We start from the raw sequence: 19413 nt of genomic DNA, 5'->3' as shown, positions 1-19413 counted from the left end.
CATATGTCAGATTAAAAGGTGCCTCATTATACATAAAAGGAAGCCCCCCTTTTTTTCTCATTAAAGTGATATTAATCACTGAAAAATAAAAATTAAACACTTATCCAAATTCAATAATTGAACTTACAGGGGAGGTACTTGCATTATATTCCCAGTAAATTTCTGTAGAATGCCTTCAATATCTTCTTGTGTTATTTTATCTGCCAAAAATGAATAAAAAATGGAATACTATAACAACCACAGAAATATACATGCTGTTTTCACAGCACTGAAAGTTCTGAATATTCAATTAAAAATTGAATTTGTATGCCAAATTCTACCTTGTTGAGATGAATAAAATACATATTAATGAGATAAAAGGAGGAGAAAGTCTTGTATTGTGTAATATTAAGACTAAATTTCTTTCGCTTCAATTTTTTCTCCAAATCTTCTCCAAAACTGATCCAGTCACCTTGTTACATTTAGGTGGTTCTTACTATAGCCTTTAGAAGACCTGAGAAAATGTTGCATTAGCTTTAGAAACAATACTGTCATATTAAAAAATGAGATCGGAAAGTAAGTAGAGAAATACAGGTAAGTCCTTTTTTTTCCCTTAAATTGAAGTATAATTCAGGTGTACAATGTGGTGATCTGAAAAATATACATTACCTAGTGCTCATCATGGTAAGTGGTGATGGGTAAAATAGATGATCGGGATTAAGAGGCTGCCAGTTGTAAACTAAGTAAATTCTGAGAATGAAAAGTACAGCATAGCCAATAATATTGTGGTAACTTTGTATGGTGACAGATGGTAAACAGTGAATATCTGTTTTCCACCTGAAACTAACATAATATTGAATGTCAGCTACACTTCAATTAAAAAATAAATCAATTAGGGGTGCCTGGGTGGCTCAGTGGGTTAAAGGCTCTGCCTTCGGCTCGGGTCATGATCCTAGGGTCCCGCGTTGGACTCTCTGCTTGGCGGGGAGTCTGCTTCCTACTCTCTCTGCCTGCCTCTCTGCCTACTTGTGATCTCTGTCTGTCAAATAAATAAATAATAATTTAAAAATCTTTAAAAAAATCAATTAAACTTTTTAGTTAAAAAAATTTTTTGAAAGGGGTTGTGCCTGGTTAGCTCAGTTGGTGGAGTGTCTGACTCTTGACCTTGGGGTTGAGTTCAAGGCCACCTTGGGTGTAGGGATTACTTAAAAATAACATCTTATATAAGTTGCTTAAGTTTCTCCAGGCATCAAATACGATAAACAACTTAATGCAGTATTAAAAAAAGATTATTAAGTATTAACCACATTAAAAATTTCACCTGCTAGATTTCAAAACTGCTCTGTGGTATGGCATAAGACTGACACACTCACATTCGATTCTGTCCCCAAGTAAAGTTGTTATTTACTTGTCTCCTTCTGTCCCTTCACTGCTTAGAATTTCTCTGTTCTTTTACACAAACACTCCCAGGAGTCTGATTTTAAAAATAAGCCAGTGCAAAAAAAGAATGTACATAGCAAAGATATGATTACTAAGCATTTTTAAAACAATGATTTTAGAAAATGTGAATGGAGACATAAAGCTTTCAGTTTGTTAGTAACATTTTCAGCTTCTATTTAATACTCTTTCCAACAGACTGTTATTAACTATATTAACTAAAAAATACTATCACTATAATATTAAAGTACAGTTCTATGATTTTAACAAGTGAAAACTATAACACTGAAATTCAGTATTTGGGATTTTCATACATATAGATGACTATATACATATTTCATACTCAATAATTATAGAAATATTCTATAATTTGTTTAGTTTATAGTCAATGGAAAAAAATTATACTTTTTTAAAAAGATTTTATTTATTTATTTGAGACAGACAGCACAAGTTGGGAGGAAGATCAGAGGGCAAGGGAAAGGCAGACTAGCCACTGAGCAGAGAGCCCTGACATGGGGCTCTATCCCAGGACCCTGAGATCATAATCTGAGGGCAGATGCTTAACCAACTGAGCCACCCAGGTGCCCCTATAGAGCTTCTTTCTCACTTTGTAGGAAATTTATTCAAACTTTTTAGTCTAATACATACATGCTACATTTGATTTTATTAAAAAATATTTTCAAAAATAATGTGCTTTGAGTTATCGTTGTAAAACCAGAACAGAGATTAAAAGACAGCATGGAATACTGGATTCCGGTTTCAATATCAACATAAGAATCTTCACCTCAGGGTGACCTGGATCCTCAAGTTAAACACAAACAAAAGACTAGAATCTACTAGTCTCAAACAGAGAAGATCTACAGAACTCAAAGAGAATTTCTCCAACATCTAGTGGTCTATGAAGACAGATCTCAGATGGATGTTCTCTTCATACTGTTTTTCAAACAGATGTAGCTCATGATATGGTGAGTTTTTTCCATGAAAAATTTTCACTCTACTGCAACATTAAAACAATTACTGGTGGCACCTTAGTGATGCAAAACTTCCAAATCAGACAGCCAATGCTACCTCCAAGGGGACCACTGCTAAAGATATGTCATTGCTGAGAACACTGCAAAACTTCATAACTTAGCAATACCTTTTCAATACAAGACCAAACGCTTTCTACTTCTGCTAGGCTGGTCTCTTTACTAACATTCCTGCCAACGTATACTCCTTTTCCTGCTTGGGTGGCTCTCCTTTACTGACACTCCCCAACACAAGATGATAAGATGTGCTCTTTGTCATTCTACTTCTGCCAAGATCTTTCTCCGACTTAACATTTCAGGCATTTCTGGTTTGTGCTGTTCATTCTGCAATTATTCATACACAATGTTTTTTTATTAAAGATTTTGTTTATTTATTTGTCAGAGAGAGAGAGAGAGAGCAGCTGGCAGAGGGAGAAGCAGGCTCCCTGCTGAGCAGGGAGCTTGAAGTGGGACTCTATCCTAGGAACCTGGGATCATGACCTGAGCAGAAGACAGACGCTTAACAAACTGAGCCACCCAGGTGTCTCAATCATACTCAATTTTTAATTATTACCTACTATATGTATGCAGGTATTATCTTGCCAATGAAACTCTAAGCTCCTTAAAAGCAAAGGCAGTTCTTCTTATGTAATGTACACAATTATGTAATATATAATATGTAATTATGTAATATGGCGGCACTCAAGACATTCCTGCTGAATTAGCTGAGCAGTGACAGAATGTCAAAGTCAAAGGGCATTTAAAAGTCACCGACGCCAATCATTCATCTGATGTTTGAATCACCATACAGAAAGCCTATGTAGCAAGTTGTTTTGCAATAAAAGTGAACATGATACAGTAGAATAAAACATGATTATTTTTTAACATATGATTATTATATTCACTATATGAGTATGTGTGAAACATGCTGGCTATCTCTAAAACTGGTATTAGTACAATCCAAATAATAATTAATAATAAGAATAAAGACTCAAGGCACACCTGGGTGAGCTCAGTCGGTTAAGCGCCCAACTCTTGGTCTTGACTCAGGTAGTGATCTCACAGTTGTGAGATCAAGCTCCATATTGTGCCCCATCCTATGCTCAGTGAGGAGCCTGTCTAGATTCTCTCTCCCTGTGGCCCTCCCCACACTTGTGTTTTCTCTCTCTCTCAATAAATAAATAATCTTAAAAAAAAATACAGATTTTACCTACAAAGAATTTAAAAGAAATGGAGAATAAAATCTCTAAAGCGATTATATCCAATAACAATCAAAAAAATTATATTTGATAAAAGAAGATGGGTATGATAAAAATGTCATAGGACTAGGGTAAGTATTCTTTTCATAGGGACTAATAATTCATCAGTGTGCCAGTATTCATTTGAAATTAATTTTAAAAAGTCATTCTCATAAAATTAATATATGCAAGATCACATCACACATTATTATTTGCTTAAAATGTGTTGACTCTACTCATATCATGATAGCTGGTACTTAAATGAACTATGGAGTTAAAAGCAATATTCAACCATGGTAGAGTTAAATGGTACCGGACAAGCATTACCACTATAAGCAACTACTTAACTGGAAAAAATATCTAACACACAACTGTTTTCGAACATTAGACAACAGACAGCAAAGACTATAATCCCTAAGAGAAGGGAAAGAACCAGGCGAGGCCCTTCTGAGGTTCACTTGCTTTCACTTGGAGATGCTTTCTGAGCCATGGTGCAAGGAGGGGAATAAGAGAACTGTGATCTTGCTAGAGTAGGGAGATAGACAGACATGAGCAGTGGGAGAGAAAAGAGGGTGGTGGACCCCCCTAGTCTCCACCCAGAGACCAGCCTATCTGCCTTAGAGCAACCCTTTTTGCCACATTTCTGGAGGATACTTCCCCTTTGCTAAATAAAACCTTTGCTGCTTTAATTCTCTCTCAGGTCTCTCAACAGAATTCTTCCCTTCAAGAAGACAAAAACCAAGGAATTTAGCAATCTCACTGAATAAAAATCAAGAGTTTGGGGAAGAAGCAGCAGCTGGAATTTGAGAGAACCACACAGAGAAAGAGATGTCTACAGGGGTCCACTAGATACTGACTACATTCCAAGCTGCACATAATACAGTGAGTTGCCACAAAATTAACCAAAGAACCACTATCAAAGCTCTTACAAGGTGGGCTCTTACAACCAACCAGAATGAAGAAACTTGGCTGAATACCCAGGGCATTTGAGATCTCAGAGAAGCCAAGTCTGAGAAGTACGGCTCATGTAGACCCGGAAAAATGTCTACTTTAAATGTCCCCCTAACAAGGAATCTACACAAAAGTGACTCAAATTAGTGAGTCTAGCAAAGCTGAAAGACATAAGACCAATATTGAAAAGTTAACTCCTTTTCTCTATACTAAGAATGAATTATTAGAAACTGAAATTTTTAAAATTCAACTTGTGATAGCATCAAAAAATATGAAGGACTTAGGGTTTCACATACAAAAGACGTGAAAGATCTACATACTGAAAACTATAAAAATAGGTTTGATGTTATTTCAAAATAAAAAGAAAGGTCATAAAGAAATAGTATAAACAACTTTATACTAATAAGTTTGAAAATTTAGATGAACCAATTCCTAGGGTAAAAATTACCTAAAATGACACAAGAAATAAAAAATATTGTTTGATATTTAATAAAGAAGTCCAATCCATTACTAAAAACCTTCCTAACAAAGAAAACTCAAGATGTCTACCAGTAAATTCTACCAAGTATTAGAAAAAGAAATAATGCCAATCTACACAAATTCTAGACATTAAAAAAAGAGATGAGAATACTCCCCATCCCATTTTATGAAGTCAGCATAACTTTGATATCAAAACCAGTCAAGGACATTAATAGGAAGAAAAATAGAGGGTAATCTTCACTCAGAGACAAAGATGCAAAAATCCTACATTAAATATTGACAAACTAAATCCAACAATTTATATAAAGGATAACATATTGTGGTCAATTTGGGCTTATTCTAGAAATGTAAAGTTAGTTTAATATATGAATAAGGAGAAAAATCAACAGATACAGAAAAAGTATTTGATAAAATTCAATGTCTACTCATGATTTTTAAAAAAATACAACAGTTGGGGGGCGCCTGGGTGGCTCAGTGGGTTAAAGCCGCTGCCTTTGGCTCAGGTCATGGTCCCAGGGTCCTGGGATCGGGCCCCACATCGGGCTCTCTGCTCACCGGGGAGCCTGCTTCCTCCTCTCTCTCTGCCTGCCTCTCTGCCTACTTGTGATCTCTGTCTGTAAAATGAATAAATAAAATCTTAAAAAAAAAAAAATACAACAGTTGGGAGTGCCTGGCTCAGTGGGTTAAAGCCGCTGCCTTCGGCTCAGGTCATGGTCCCAGGGTCCTGGGATCGGGCCCCACATCGGGCTCTCTGCTCACCAGGGAGCCTGCTTCCTCCTCTCTCTCTACCTGCCTCTCTGCCTACTTGTGATCTCTGTCTGTAAAATGAATAAATAAAATCTTTAAAAAAAAAAAATACAACAGTTGGGAGTGCCCTGCTGGCTTAGTCAGCAGAGAACGTGACTCTTGATCTCAGGGTTTTGAGTTCAGGCCACACGTTGGGGGTAAAGCTTATTTAAAACAAACAAAGTAACAAAAAAGCAGTAAATTAGGTACAGAAAGCAACTTCCTTACTCTGACAAGAAAGCTATAAAAAAACCAATAGAGAAAATCTTTAAAAAAACAGAAAGACTCGCTCTTTCAGATAACAAGATCTATTCTAAAACTATAGCAATTAAGATAGTTTGATGTTTGGTGTTACCATAAGAACAGAGAGACCAGAGTGACAAAATAAATTCCAAACAAACCCGTATCTATAAGGTGCTTGATTCGTGACCAAGGAGACAATGCAACAGGGAAAAGTGCTGGGCCATATAGAATACCCATACAGGGTGGGGGTAGAAAAAAGGGTGGATTGCAGATGTAATGTGAAAGGCAAAGCACCAAAACTTCTAGAATATAGGAAAATATCTTCATACTTTTGGGGTAGGAAATTATTTTTTTTTAAGATTTTTATTTATTTATTTGATAGAGAGAGAGAGATCACAAGTAGGCAGAGAGGCAGGCAGAGAGAGAGGGGGGGAAGCAGGCTCCCCACTGAGCAGAGAGCCCGATGCGGGGCTCGATCCCAGGACCCTTGGGATCATGACCTGAGCCGAAAGCAGAGGCTTTAACCCACTGAGCCACCCAGGCGCCCCAGGCGCCCCATATTTTTTTAACTAGATACCAAAACAACTGGACTGATTACAAAGGAAAAGACTTGATTAGGGGGGACTAAATTTTTTTTTTTTAATTTTATTTATTTATTTGACAGAGAGAGAGAGAGATCACAAGTAGGCAGAGAGGCAGGCAGAGAGAGAGGGGGGGAAGCAGGCTCCCCACTGAGCAGAGAGCCTGATGCGGGGCTCGATCCCAGGACCCTGAGATCATGACCTGAGCCGAAAGCAGAGGCTTTAACCCACTGAGCCACCCAGGCGCCCCAGGCGCCCCATATTTTTTTAACTAGATACCAAAACAACTGGACTGATTACAAAGGAAAAGACTTGATTAAGGGGACTAAATTAAAACTAAAAACTTCTGTTTTCCAAGACACAAGAGAGGTAAAAGATAGGGGTGGCTGAGTGGCTCAGTGGGTTAAAGAGAGGTAAAAGATAAGCCACAGAGTAGGAGAAAATATCCATAAGACATACAACAAAAGAGCATATACCCAGAGTATACAAAGATCTTGTATAAATCATTATTTTTTTTTTAATTTTTTTTTTAAAGATTTTATTTATTTATTTGACAGAGAGAAATCACAAGTAGGCAGAGAAGCAGGCAGAGAGAGAGGAGGAAGCAGGCTCCCTGCTGAGCAGAAAGCCCGATGCGGGGCTCGAACCCAGGACCTGGGATCATGACCTGAGCCGAAGGCAGCGGCTTAACCCACTGAGCCACCCAGGCGCCCCTAAATCATTATTTTTAAAAAGGCAACTCAATACAGAAAGAAAAAAACAAAAACAAAAGAAGAGGCGAGAGACCTGGACAATACAGAAAAGAATATGACTAAGAAGCCAAAGCACCGATGAGAAAGTGCTGAATCTCATTAGTAATCAAATGAGAATCACAATGAAATACCACTACACACATCAGAACAGCCAACATTATTAACACTGTTAATACGATGTGTTGTCCAAGCAAGGGAAAGTCATTTACTGGTGGTAAAAACGCAGTTATACAATTACTTGGAAAACCTGACAATTCCCAGTACAGCAGGATTATCCTGTGACCCAGCAATTCCACCTGGGGGCATATCCCAGAGAAATGAGTACATGTGTCTACCAAAAACAGGTACAAAACACACAGAGCAGCTTTATTCATAAAGCCTCAAACCAGAGTCAGCCCAAATGTGTATCGACAGAAGAATGTTATATATGGAATGGGGCTTGAAAGACGTCTCTAGGAATTTTCTATTTGATGACTAGACCAGGAGCTGCAGGGAGATTTGCTTTGTGATAGTTCACTGAGCTGTAAATTTAAGCTTCATTCACTTGTCTTTATTTGTGTAACACTTCATAATAAAAAGGTTTAAACACAAACGAAAGGCACCATAAGATGACCAATGCCAGGGTACACAGCAGCCCTACTAGAGTGTGTGCCCTATTTGTTTAAATCACAATCCGAGACCCAATTCAACTCATCAGCTTCCTCCGACAAGTGTGGGCAGCCAAGCACGGTCCAAGAGGAGCCTCTCCCATTAGACAGATCAGCTACATCCACTCGAGAAGACCTTGCTAAATCCTGTCTTGGGATCAGTGAGTTGCAGGGTTTAGACCAGAGGATTAGCACGAGATACCACTTTCCTTTCACATTTCTGGCCTCCCAATAAAAAAGCCACAAGAGAGATAGAAAAATCTATTCTTATCGCAGAAGCAGTCCGGCCTTCCCAGAAGCTTGGCCCACATCTGAGACAGCCTGGGACGCCACCACGGCCCTCGTGTCCTGAGCTCAGCGAAGGGCAGATGAGCACATCAAAGCCAACTGTGCCTGAGACTTAACACCCAGACGTGGGTGAGGAAAGAGCCGCAGAAGGTAGGAAGAAAATTTGCCTTTTGCGTGACTTAGCTGCAGTCATCTCTGCCGTGCGTATCCACTGTCTGCTTACTTAATCATGCTCTATGCTTTATCCTATACGCCACACGTGGTCCTGGATGCCAAGAATATAGTAAGGACCGAAAGAGACATGGTCTCAGCCACATAGCTTACGGATTAACATGCAAATGTGTATTCATAAATGGTGAAAAGTATCCTATTTAGGGATAAAGGAAGGTTCCATGAAAGAGAATAAAAGGAAGGGTCTTATTACTATGGTTTGAGTTTTCAGTCTACTGAGTCAAACTTGTCTTCTTACTCTTCTAAGCTTTAGGTATCTGAAACAATGGTGAAAAACAGTATTTGTCCAGATAGAACAAAAATGACGGCAAAGCAGCCATTTGCCATTTACTGCATCTCGCCTTAGTTGCCTTCCCCCTGTCAGTTGTCCTCAACGTGTCAATTAAGAACTGCTTTTTTTTTTTTTTTTATCGTTACAGTGATCGGGGGGGGGGGGGGGGGCGGCAGCATCAGCAGCATTTCATAGATGAGGACCAGGAATGCTGGATGTCCTACAATATGCAGATGGGACAGCACGATCCAGTGTTCTGTGCACCACGTAACTTCTGGATGTCTGCCAGATACTTATGTGGATGAAAGCCTGTTTATAATCACCTGAGGCTAGAATCTAAGCCTGTTTTCCACTTAAACACAAAGTATTTTTTGTACTGTTTTTCATATACTGAATTTTCCATTACTGAGTCATCAATACAACATACCTGTATCAGTCTGCCTTTATACTTACGGCATTCATATTTGTGTCAACATCTGACTAGTTCATTACAACTCTTAGTGCAGTAATAGCAGTGCATTTACAGAGCAACATACCTAGCTTATTATAAATTACTTTTATTTCTTCTTTATATTCTGTTTATTGTATCATATTGACTTCTTTCCTAACATGTAGGTAGGGGAGAGTATCTCTGAATTTTAGTTCAAGAGAGTAAGGAAGGCATTATAAAATATTGGTTACAGGTCTCAGTACTGAGTCTCAGAGGGTTGAGAACACGGGTCCTAGATTTTCATTAAACAGAAGCTCCTTAAGGACACAGGTTTGGTCTCATACTTATTTATTTTCCCCTTAGTACCTGCTTTGGCAGCTTAAATCGATGACAGACATTTGCTAATTTACTTAAACCACATACAAAACTCACGTCAATAAGCAAAATTCTCTGAGCTTTCCTTTTCTGGGACTATAAATACTAATCAAGAAACGATAGGGAAGTCTCCCTTTCCAGTCTGAAGAAAGTTACTTGGTTTCTCCATGACTTATTTCAACATATAATGAGATGATTTTAACAAAGTAAGTTTCCTTTAAAGTAAGTAAGGAAGGTTACAAATTGCACAATACAAAATAGAGTTTTTTAAAATTCCAAAATGCTTAAGGGCAGGCAGGAAGGGAATGTTTAAGTACAGTTGACTCTTGAACAACACAGGAGTTAAGGGGCATGGAACCCCCATGAAGTCAAAAATCCATGTATAACTTTTGACTCCCCGCAAATTTAACTACTAATAGCCCGCTGCTGACTGAATGCCTTCCCAACAACATACACAGCTGACTAACACATGTTTTGTATATTACATATATTATATACAATATTCTTAGCATAAAGTCAGCTAGATAAAGATGTCACTAAGAAAATCATAAGGAAGGGGCACTTGGGAGGCTCAGTTGGTTAAGCAACCGACTCTTGATTTTGCCTTAGGTCATGATCTCTGAGTCATGAGATGGAGCCCTGTGTGAGGCTCCACACCCAACATGGGAGTCTACATGAGATTCTCTTTCTCCTTCTGCTCTTCCTCTCTGCTCACAGCACTCTCTCTCTAAATAAAATCTTAAAAAAAAAAAAAAAGGAAATCATAAGGAAAACACATTTACAGTACTGTACTGCATTTAAGACTCCCCATGTATAAGTGGACCCACACAAGACAAACTTGTCCTGTTGAAGGGTCAACTGCATTTCATCACCTTGGTCTTCTTCAAGTATCCCCTACTCAATGAATTGTATCATCATGTAACCAACTTTAAAACCTAGAAACCTGATCATGGTTGACAATGCCCTTACAACCCCATCCCATCAAGAAGTCTTACCAATTTTACTTCCTCACCATTCTTCTGATTATGTAGGTACTGGCATATACTTTAGTATACTCTGGAAATCTCAGACATCCTCCTATTGTCCTATGCCTCTTTAATCCCTTAAAAGCTTCCTGCTGAAAATTATGGTTGGGTTTCTATTAAGTGAGGGTCTGCTATTATTTCCTAATAACAATAATTTCAAAGATAATTCAACCTCTATCTCTTTTTAACTCAACATAAATCAGTGATTTATCTTTTGATTATGTTGTTTGATTAATCAAATAAGATACTAAGTTACATATAAATGTTAACAAGACAAGTGAAGCAAACAAGGCCAAGAAGAAGGTTGGTATGTAATATATATTAAGGATGCTCAACACAAAAATAGGAAAGCCAGATGCTGGACTGGCTAAATTAAAAAGAGGTAACATTAAACATAGGCAAAAACAAACAAACAAACAAAAAACCCAACAACCAGAAAGCCTACAAATAATTCACAACTGATGATATAATAACATAGGTGAGCCAACCATACAGAATGGCAACCACTGTATTAGGAAGAGCCTCACACCCTGAGAGTTCCTAGGAAACCATTTCACTTATCTATCCTTACTCAAAGTAGTAAAAGAAATGGCAGGGAAATGAAGGTGGGCCCCAGTGAGTTCTGTTTTACTTCTAGAGAAACAGCTTTCCCTCTGTCATATTTTTTAATGTACTCCAAAAGCAGAGGAAATGATTAGTTGTAAAGTCCTAAACCTGGTATGTTTCAAAAGCTAAGAAATAGTTGTAAAAAAGTAAGTCAATAAACAATGACAAGACACCGGTAAAATCCCTAATTCTTAGCTATAAATGTTTGTTTGGCTAGAGAATTATCTGGAAGAACTCTGAACGTTAAAAAAAAACTGATTACAGGAAAAGAGGCAATTATGATAAATCTTTATGAACAAACTCATACGAAATAAGCAAAAATGTGATCAACTTTCAATCCTATTAACCCAAGGAAATGTACTAATAACTGTAATAATCACTGGTAATATCCAGTAAGACATCTATTTTAAAAGTCTGAATTCACAGAAACTTTCTCTAAATCTTAAAAAAGGTGACCACATTAGATCAACATCATACCGTAAGGTTTTTCTTCTGTTACTTTCCCAGTAGAATCTAGTGTGTCAGTAGCTTTCCCCAGTTCTCCAATGGCAATATACCTCTAGAGGAAGAGAAGCAAGGGAGAAAAATACGTCATAAGGTAAAGAAAAATTGTTATGTATGTCTTAAAGTTTTATACAGAATTTCACCAATACTACCAACTTGACACTAAATTAAAAGCAAAAATAAGACTGCATTTGTTTTGTTAACTTTTGATATGTGGGAAGCACTTGTATAAATTAAGGAGCATGCACAAACTTCCCACACCAGCCAACATGACAAGGAAAAGCCTGATTTTATTGACAATTATGGCTTATAAACACAGTTATTACCAACATATTTCTAAAACCAGTTTTATACTAGGCAGTTTTGATTCTGAAGGAAAAATTTCCAAATATACTTATGAGTGGAGAGAATGGTACAATAAATCCCTACATGGCCATCACAAGACTCAAAAATTTTACCACACATATAATTAAAATTAATTTAAAAATAAAATCAGTTTACTACTTCTTATATGAAATACTAAAACCAAGCTCAGTAACTTGATTAGATATATAAACAAAAGCTAAATATGTAGAAAATGGGCCAAACTCGTACAGCAAGGGTAGTATGCTTAATATTACATGAGTTTTCTTAATGAAGAGAAATAGCTACTTCTCGAGCTCTCTAAAAGGAAAAAAGTCACTTCTAAGAACTGATCATTTATTCATAAGTGAAGAATTACAGCATTCATAGTTAACTGAGGCCTATTTACTTCTCACCTCAGGGCACACTTGCATTACATATTCTTTTTTTTTTTTTTTTAAGATTTATTTATTTGAGAGAGAGAGCACACAAGTGCGGAGAGGGCCAAGGGAGAGAAGCGTACTCCCCAGTACTGAGTGTGGAGTGATGTGGGGGCTTAGTCTCAGGACTCTGAGATCACAGCCTGAGCTGAAATCAAGAGTCCGACTCTCAACTGACTAAGCAGGTGCCGTGTATTACATATTCTTTATACTGCCCTCTTTTGGACAAATTCAAGTTTTACTTGGAACATCTCATGAAACAGTGAGAAAAATGCAAGGAATAGAATCCCCACTGAAAATAATCTGTAGTTATGTGGGCAATTTGTTAAAGAGGAAGCTCAAAATACTTTGCAGAAACTTAAGTTTATTAATGACAAGCTTATTAGGCTATTGGAGGAACCAGAGACAAAAATGAGAAAAATATTAAAACTTCAAATTCCCATAAACAAGCATTTTATACCAGCTTACATGCCCATTGGTGAAATCATCTTCTATTATATAGCTCAAAATAGTTTGTTTATGATTTTTCATTAGAAAGAGAGAGAAAGAAAGAACGAGCAGGAGAAGGAACAGAGGGAGAGAGAGACTCTCCAGCAGGTTCCGCGCTGAGTGCAGAGCCCAACACGGGGCTTGATCCCAGGACCCTGAAATCATGACCTCAGCCAAAATCAATAGTCACACACTCAACCAACAAAGCAACCCAGACAGCCCAATGGACTACAGGAGGTAATGTTCCAATGTATTTGAATTAACTTTTAAAAATTTCATTAGTGGGGCGCCTGGGTGGCTCAGTGGGTTGGGCCTCTGCCTTCAGCTCAGGTCATGATCTCAGGGTCCTGGGATCGACCCCACATCGGGCTCTCTGCTCAGAGGGGAGCCTGCTTCCCCCTCCACCTCTGCCTGCTTCTCTGCCTACTTATGCTCTCTCGCTCGCTCTCTCTCAAATAAATAAATCTTAAAAAAAAAAAAATTCATTAGTATTGTCAGAGAAAGACATATACCATATGATTTCACTCATCCCTGGAATTTAAGAAAAAACAAATGAGCAAAGGAAAAAAGAGACAAACCAAGAAACAGACCTTTAACTAGAGAGAACAAAGGGAAGGTAACCAGAAGGGAGGTGGGTGGGGGGATGGGGGAAACAGGTGATGGGGTTTAAAGAGTACACTTGTGATGAGCACTGAGTAACATGCAGAATTGCTGAATCTCTCTACTATACACCCCAAACTGATATAACACAGTATGTGAACTATACTGGAATTAAAATTTTAAAAGTCCCCCCCAAAACTCCATTAGTATTGACAAAAATTAGTTTCTTGTAACTAAACATTCAGTCTCATCACTTAATTGATGAGATGCTCCATTCCTGCTTCCATATTTTGGAACAATCGACCTGGATTAAGCGTAATCATGGAGAAAAGTACATACAGCAGGGTACATACAGCCCTTGGGAGGGCAGAGCTGAGAACAATACCTGCCCATGGTGAGCACCACTGAACAACACTATTATCGTCATTATTATTTAAAAAAAAAAGAAGAAGAAGATGAAGATACAGAATGATTTACAGTAACTGGGTAGAGTACCTCATCTAGCTACAGTGAGTTCCCATAAGAAACAGTAAAGCAAGAAAATGCTCTAATTTTTGCCTTAATTATCTATCTTATTGCATGAGAAAAACCCTGCGATCATGTATACTATGCCTTGAAAATGTTGAAAATGTCTGCACTATTCTATGTAACAAGTTTTAACCAGGAACCTTTTAATATTGGAACATGCTTTCAAGTATGCAATATTCATTCTCCTCTTCTTGTCTCCAGACTCCAGGGGTTCTTGCACAAGCTACTTCCCTAGCCTTGAGCTTCCTCTCTTTTCTAAGATTCAAATCCTACCTCCTGTTCATCTTTCAAAGCCACCCTATTAATTCCTCTCAACTTCCAAACACCTACCTGGGAACAAAGCTAAGAGTAAGCACTCAATACAAGTTTCTTACCTAGAAGAAAGGCCTATATCAAACCCACATCATGTATTCATTCATTCATTTCTTTTTTTTTTTTAAGATTTTATTCATTTATTTGACAGAGAGAGATCACAAGTAGGCAGAAAGGCAGGCAGAGAGAGGAGGAAGCAGGCTCCCCGCTGAGCAGAGAGCCCGACTCGGGGCTCAATCCCAGGACCCTGAGATCATGACCTGAGCCGAAGGCAGAGGCTTTAACCCACTGAGCCACCCAGGTGCCCCTCAATCATATTTCTTAAGGGCTGTGAATGTACAAATTATTTTACTAGGAGCTTGTGAGAAATACAAAGATATATATTGATCCTTATCTTCTCCAATTACAAACTGTTAGCTTGGATTTTGCATTGCTGTTCTATTGTGTTTCTTACTAAATGGAAACATGGTAGCTATTTAATTAAAAATTTGTTGATAGAATTATATACACGTTGGAGAAGTTCTTATCTGTGAAATTCTTCACATTTCACCATAGTTTGGGACATCCAGATTGTATCTGCCAAGTTTCAAATCCTTCCAGGTTCTGTGCTTACACTTAATCTGGCTACATGCTGCATTTTTTAAAAAGGGAAATAAAATACCTAAATCAGCAATTCTCAAACATTGTGATTTAAACCCCTATATACACTTGAAAGTTATTTAGAAGCACTGGCACAATTTTTTTTTTCATATGAGTTCTATCTGTTGATACTGTGTTAGAAATTAAAACACAAAAATGTTTAAAACACTGATATACATGTACACATTTCATTAACTATCAGAGGCATGCTATCAATCAGACCTCTGAAAAACTCCACAACATACTCATCAGATTGCAAAGCTATGAAAATAGTTTTGACTTCAACAGACCCCTGAAAATACCTCAGAAGTCCCTGGACCATACTTTGTCAACTGCTGAGCTAAATCATAGCTGTTTTCTAGCTCTCCCTTGTTTGGCATCTAGTGATAATAATCTTTTAGTTCTAGTCAATGGTCCACAAGCTACTTAGAAAAATCCAGTCAGACAGGCAAGCCCTCAAGAGAAACAAAACCTCACCACCAAGAAGAAAAAAGACACGGGAATGTGTATACATACATCACCATTTTATCCTATGGGGTCAAAAGTATTTCTATTTACTGCCCTAAATTCTACAGAGAGAGATAGGATGCATACCTGATAATTCTGAATTCTGTTAAGGTATTCGTTAAACATAAATTGACTGCAACAAAACAAATGGAAGTCCTAAGAATTCTGAAAGAAGTTTCCACTGACCTGTGTGCTCTGTGGGATTCACGGTTTCTCTCTGCTACTAGTAGTACCCTACTTTCTACTTTACTCATCTTCAAGTTCCCGGAACCCCATAGCAAGATATTAGCTAGACAGATTTAAGAGCAAATTGGCTTCTGTACTCTTCAGAAGAAAGGAAAATGTTTTTATATTATAGAAAGTATACATAATCATTTCCCTCTCAAGTAAGCAATTGCTTTTTGAGGTCTGATGTGAAAGCTTGTCATTTAAAGTTTCACAAACAAAGGAATATTATTTATGATGAGGAAGAACTTTTTTTTTAAAAAACCTACCAAACCAAGAACATGTAACTTCAAATGTCTTCATTAAAAAAGGAATAGCTCTTTATAGATCATAAGTGTAAGCCCTTCAAATTTTCAATATAGTACTCATGAAATGTATGCATGTTAATAGAGTGTAAAGACAAGGTACAAATTGGACTAGACTCTGAAGAAAATGAAAGAAATGCGCAAGTCCTGGAGAGCGGGCTTATATTTCACAGGAGCAATATTCAAGTCACACTTCAGAGCAGCCATTGACTGGTTAACCTCAAAATGCTACTGTACACTTGGGGGAAGGTTACTGTCTTTTGAACACATCCATGGTGGAAAAGTTCGGATACCCCAACTGCTGAAGGGATACAAAGCTGCTTTCTGAAGAAATGCTGGGTTTGTCTAGAGGTACCACTTCAGTTTATCTCCACAGAGATAGGGGAGTAGCCTTACATCTGGAAAATGCTAGTCTTTATATGGCATGAGTGATTTCATAATAGGACATCAACCCTTCCATCTGCTCATGTGGTTTCTAAAGCACATATAAGTAACTGACTTTAATCAGCAATATAGGACGCTAATAAAGGTAGTACTACAAAATCTCATCACAGTCTGTTACTTCTAAGTATATCTGCTTAGTGATTGGCTCAAACAAAGTATAATGTAGGGAAGCTGGTAGAGGGATCATTGCAACCACTGCCTTCTTCTAGGTATTTAGAACAAGTTAGGCCAAAGGGACACATTAGCCTAACGTCTCTCAGAGTTATCTTACCTAAGTTACATTTTATATAGATCCACTTCTTTATCTGTTGTAAAACGATTTTTGAGAACCACTGTCTGTCATGCAAGATCACTCACAGTTAGAAATTTCTTTCTCACTTTAATGCCCAGAGAAACTGTTTCTCCCTAAAGAACAGGCAGGTGATACTCCCTGTTTCTGATGAGTGCCATGTTTTGCCGAGGTTACCAGAAATCATAGATATGAAAAAGAATGAAATTAACTGTACTCAAGATTTCCAACAGAACTTGCTTAGATGACATAAACATCAGTGTTTATGGAACATGTAGTTAAAGAGATCCAATAGGCCTGGAACTCAAGAGAGAGATCCAGGGATACACAAAATACTTGGGAATAGTAATATTACTGATCCTTGTACATCATGGATTCAAACTGCATGGGTCCACTTATATGTAATTTTTTTTTAAAGATTTTATTTATTTATTTGACAGACAGAGATCACAAGCAGGCAGAGAGGCAGGCAGAGAGAGAGAAAGGGAAGCAGGTTCCCTGCTGAGCAGAGAGCCCGACGGGGGCTTGATCCCAGGACCCTGGAATCATGACCTGAGCCGAAAGCAGAGGCTTTAACCCACTGAGCCACGCAGGCGCCCCACTTATATGTAATTTTTTATAGTCAGTACTATAAACGCATTTTTTCTTCATGATTTTCTTAATACCACTTCCTTTTCTCGAGCTTACATTAAGAATACAGTATAAAATTCAAATAACCTATGAAGTATGTGTTAATAATTAACTATGATATCGGTAATGTTTATGATAAACAGCAGGTGACTAGTAAGTTAAATTTTTAGGGAGTCAAAATTATATGGTGTTTTATGACTATGTAGGGGGTTAGTACAAGGGTGTGTTTTTCAAGGGTCAACTCTTAATAGTATTTATTGATCTACTTTTTATACACATTATAAATGTAACCAAAAAGAGCATGCAGTGAAAAAAAAATGGCTCAAGAGAAACATAATCATTGGAAAAGCAAAGAGTACTATAAGAAAGGAGAGGAAGAAGTGAAGAACACAGAGTAGTTCTTAGATACTTAGTACTTAGATAGTACACTGATCTGAATTGGAAGGAATACAAGAAAGGAGTTGGGTGGTTGAAATGGTCTCTGGTCTTCAAAGAATGGAACCAAATCATCTGATGGCATAAAGAGTTTATTAAAAAGGTCAGCACTCTACCCATTAACTGACAGTGACTGTATGAAGTGGCATTATGTTGAAATGAATTCTAAGGATGTCTCTTGGTTCAACAGTAAAGAGTGTAGGCCATGTTCAATTAGCAATGTCTCTAATCAGGACTGGATGGTGAGGGAGGGAAGCACTGTGATAAGGTTGTAATGTGAACACTGCATATCTGCCATCCAAGAACAAATAATGCTACTCTTAAGGTAACTCTACCCTGCACATACTATAAGATGAATTTTTCTAGTAGCATTGTAATGTAAATAAAATTCGTCTGTAAAAGCAGGAAGTGGAGAAAGAGTAAACATAGGTCCAGTGGTAGGTCTGGTAGGTCCATGCCTAGTTTGGAGGCTGTAGGAACCAATTTTTTTTAAGGAAGTACAAGCAAAAATATCCAGAGTACATTGTACATAGGGTTAATAGGGCTGTTTAATGAAATTTTTGCTTTTTGTTTTTTTTAAGACTTTATTTATTTGAGATAGAGAGACCAACCACATGCATGAACTGGGAGGAGGGGCAGAAGATGAAGGCGAAGCAGGCTCCCCAAGCCAAAGGCATAACCGACTGTATCACTCAGATGCCCCTGAAATTTTTGTTTTTTACATGTGTATGTGTATATAGGGTCACAATGTAAAATGAATTTCTTATTATGGGTCTTGGCCAAAAAATTTTTGGAGGCAATCTATAAGATTCCTTCCAGTGCTAAACACAAAATCTAATTTTAAAAAATTCATTAAAAAATTTTAACTACTTTTGGTAAAAATGTAATATCCCACATACTTAAATTTAAATGACTTAATTTTTTTAAACAGATACATAATCTAAAATTAAAAGTGTAAGAAAAACAAATAGCTAACAAGATAAAAATGCCTATTTTTGAAATGTGAAGCAGCCAAGAACTAGGTTTCTGTAATAAGATGCACCTGGGATTTTCTCTTTAGGATACAGTCATCTGAGGATCAGTGATTTCACTGTATGACATTCAGCTTCCCGAGCTGAATACCAAAATGGTTCGTGATAAATAAAGCTTAAACCACAGCCAATGATGTATTTACATTTCCGGTCATATTTCTGGAAATGTGCCTGGAATTTATATGTAAAACCTTTCAATCGTGTGTCGTATTTGTGGTCTGGGGAGGAGGTGAGAGGTGAATAATGAATATTCCAATGAATGCAACATCTTTTATCTTGGAGTAAAAGAACAAATCCTTAATGCAAACATATCTTTTTGTTATTATTATAAAAGTAATTGTTCATTGTAAAGATTTTAGAAAATAC

General features: G+C 37.5%; 1 protein-coding gene across 1 annotated transcript in view; it reads right to left on the bottom strand.

Moving 5' to 3' along the window:
- TRUB1 (TruB pseudouridine synthase family member 1) overlaps window positions 1–19413 on the bottom strand; it is a 41573-nt gene that overhangs the window by 4982 nt on the left and 17178 nt on the right. The window contains exons 4-5 of the mRNA XM_047702802.1: window positions 11805–11886; window positions 128–200 (exon numbers count right to left, since the gene is read on the bottom strand). Of these exons, the coding sequence (XP_047558758.1) occupies window positions 128–200; window positions 11805–11886 (155 nt within the window). The remainder of the gene's footprint in view (window positions 1–127; window positions 201–11804; window positions 11887–19413) is intronic.

This window comes from Lutra lutra, chromosome 14 (assembly GCF_902655055.1).
Source record: "Lutra lutra chromosome 14, mLutLut1.2, whole genome shotgun sequence".
Lineage (NCBI taxonomy): Eukaryota > Metazoa > Chordata > Mammalia > Carnivora > Mustelidae > Lutra > Lutra lutra.
Note: the sequence above shows the minus strand (reverse complement) of the source record. Positions and strands in the feature narration are given on the sequence as shown.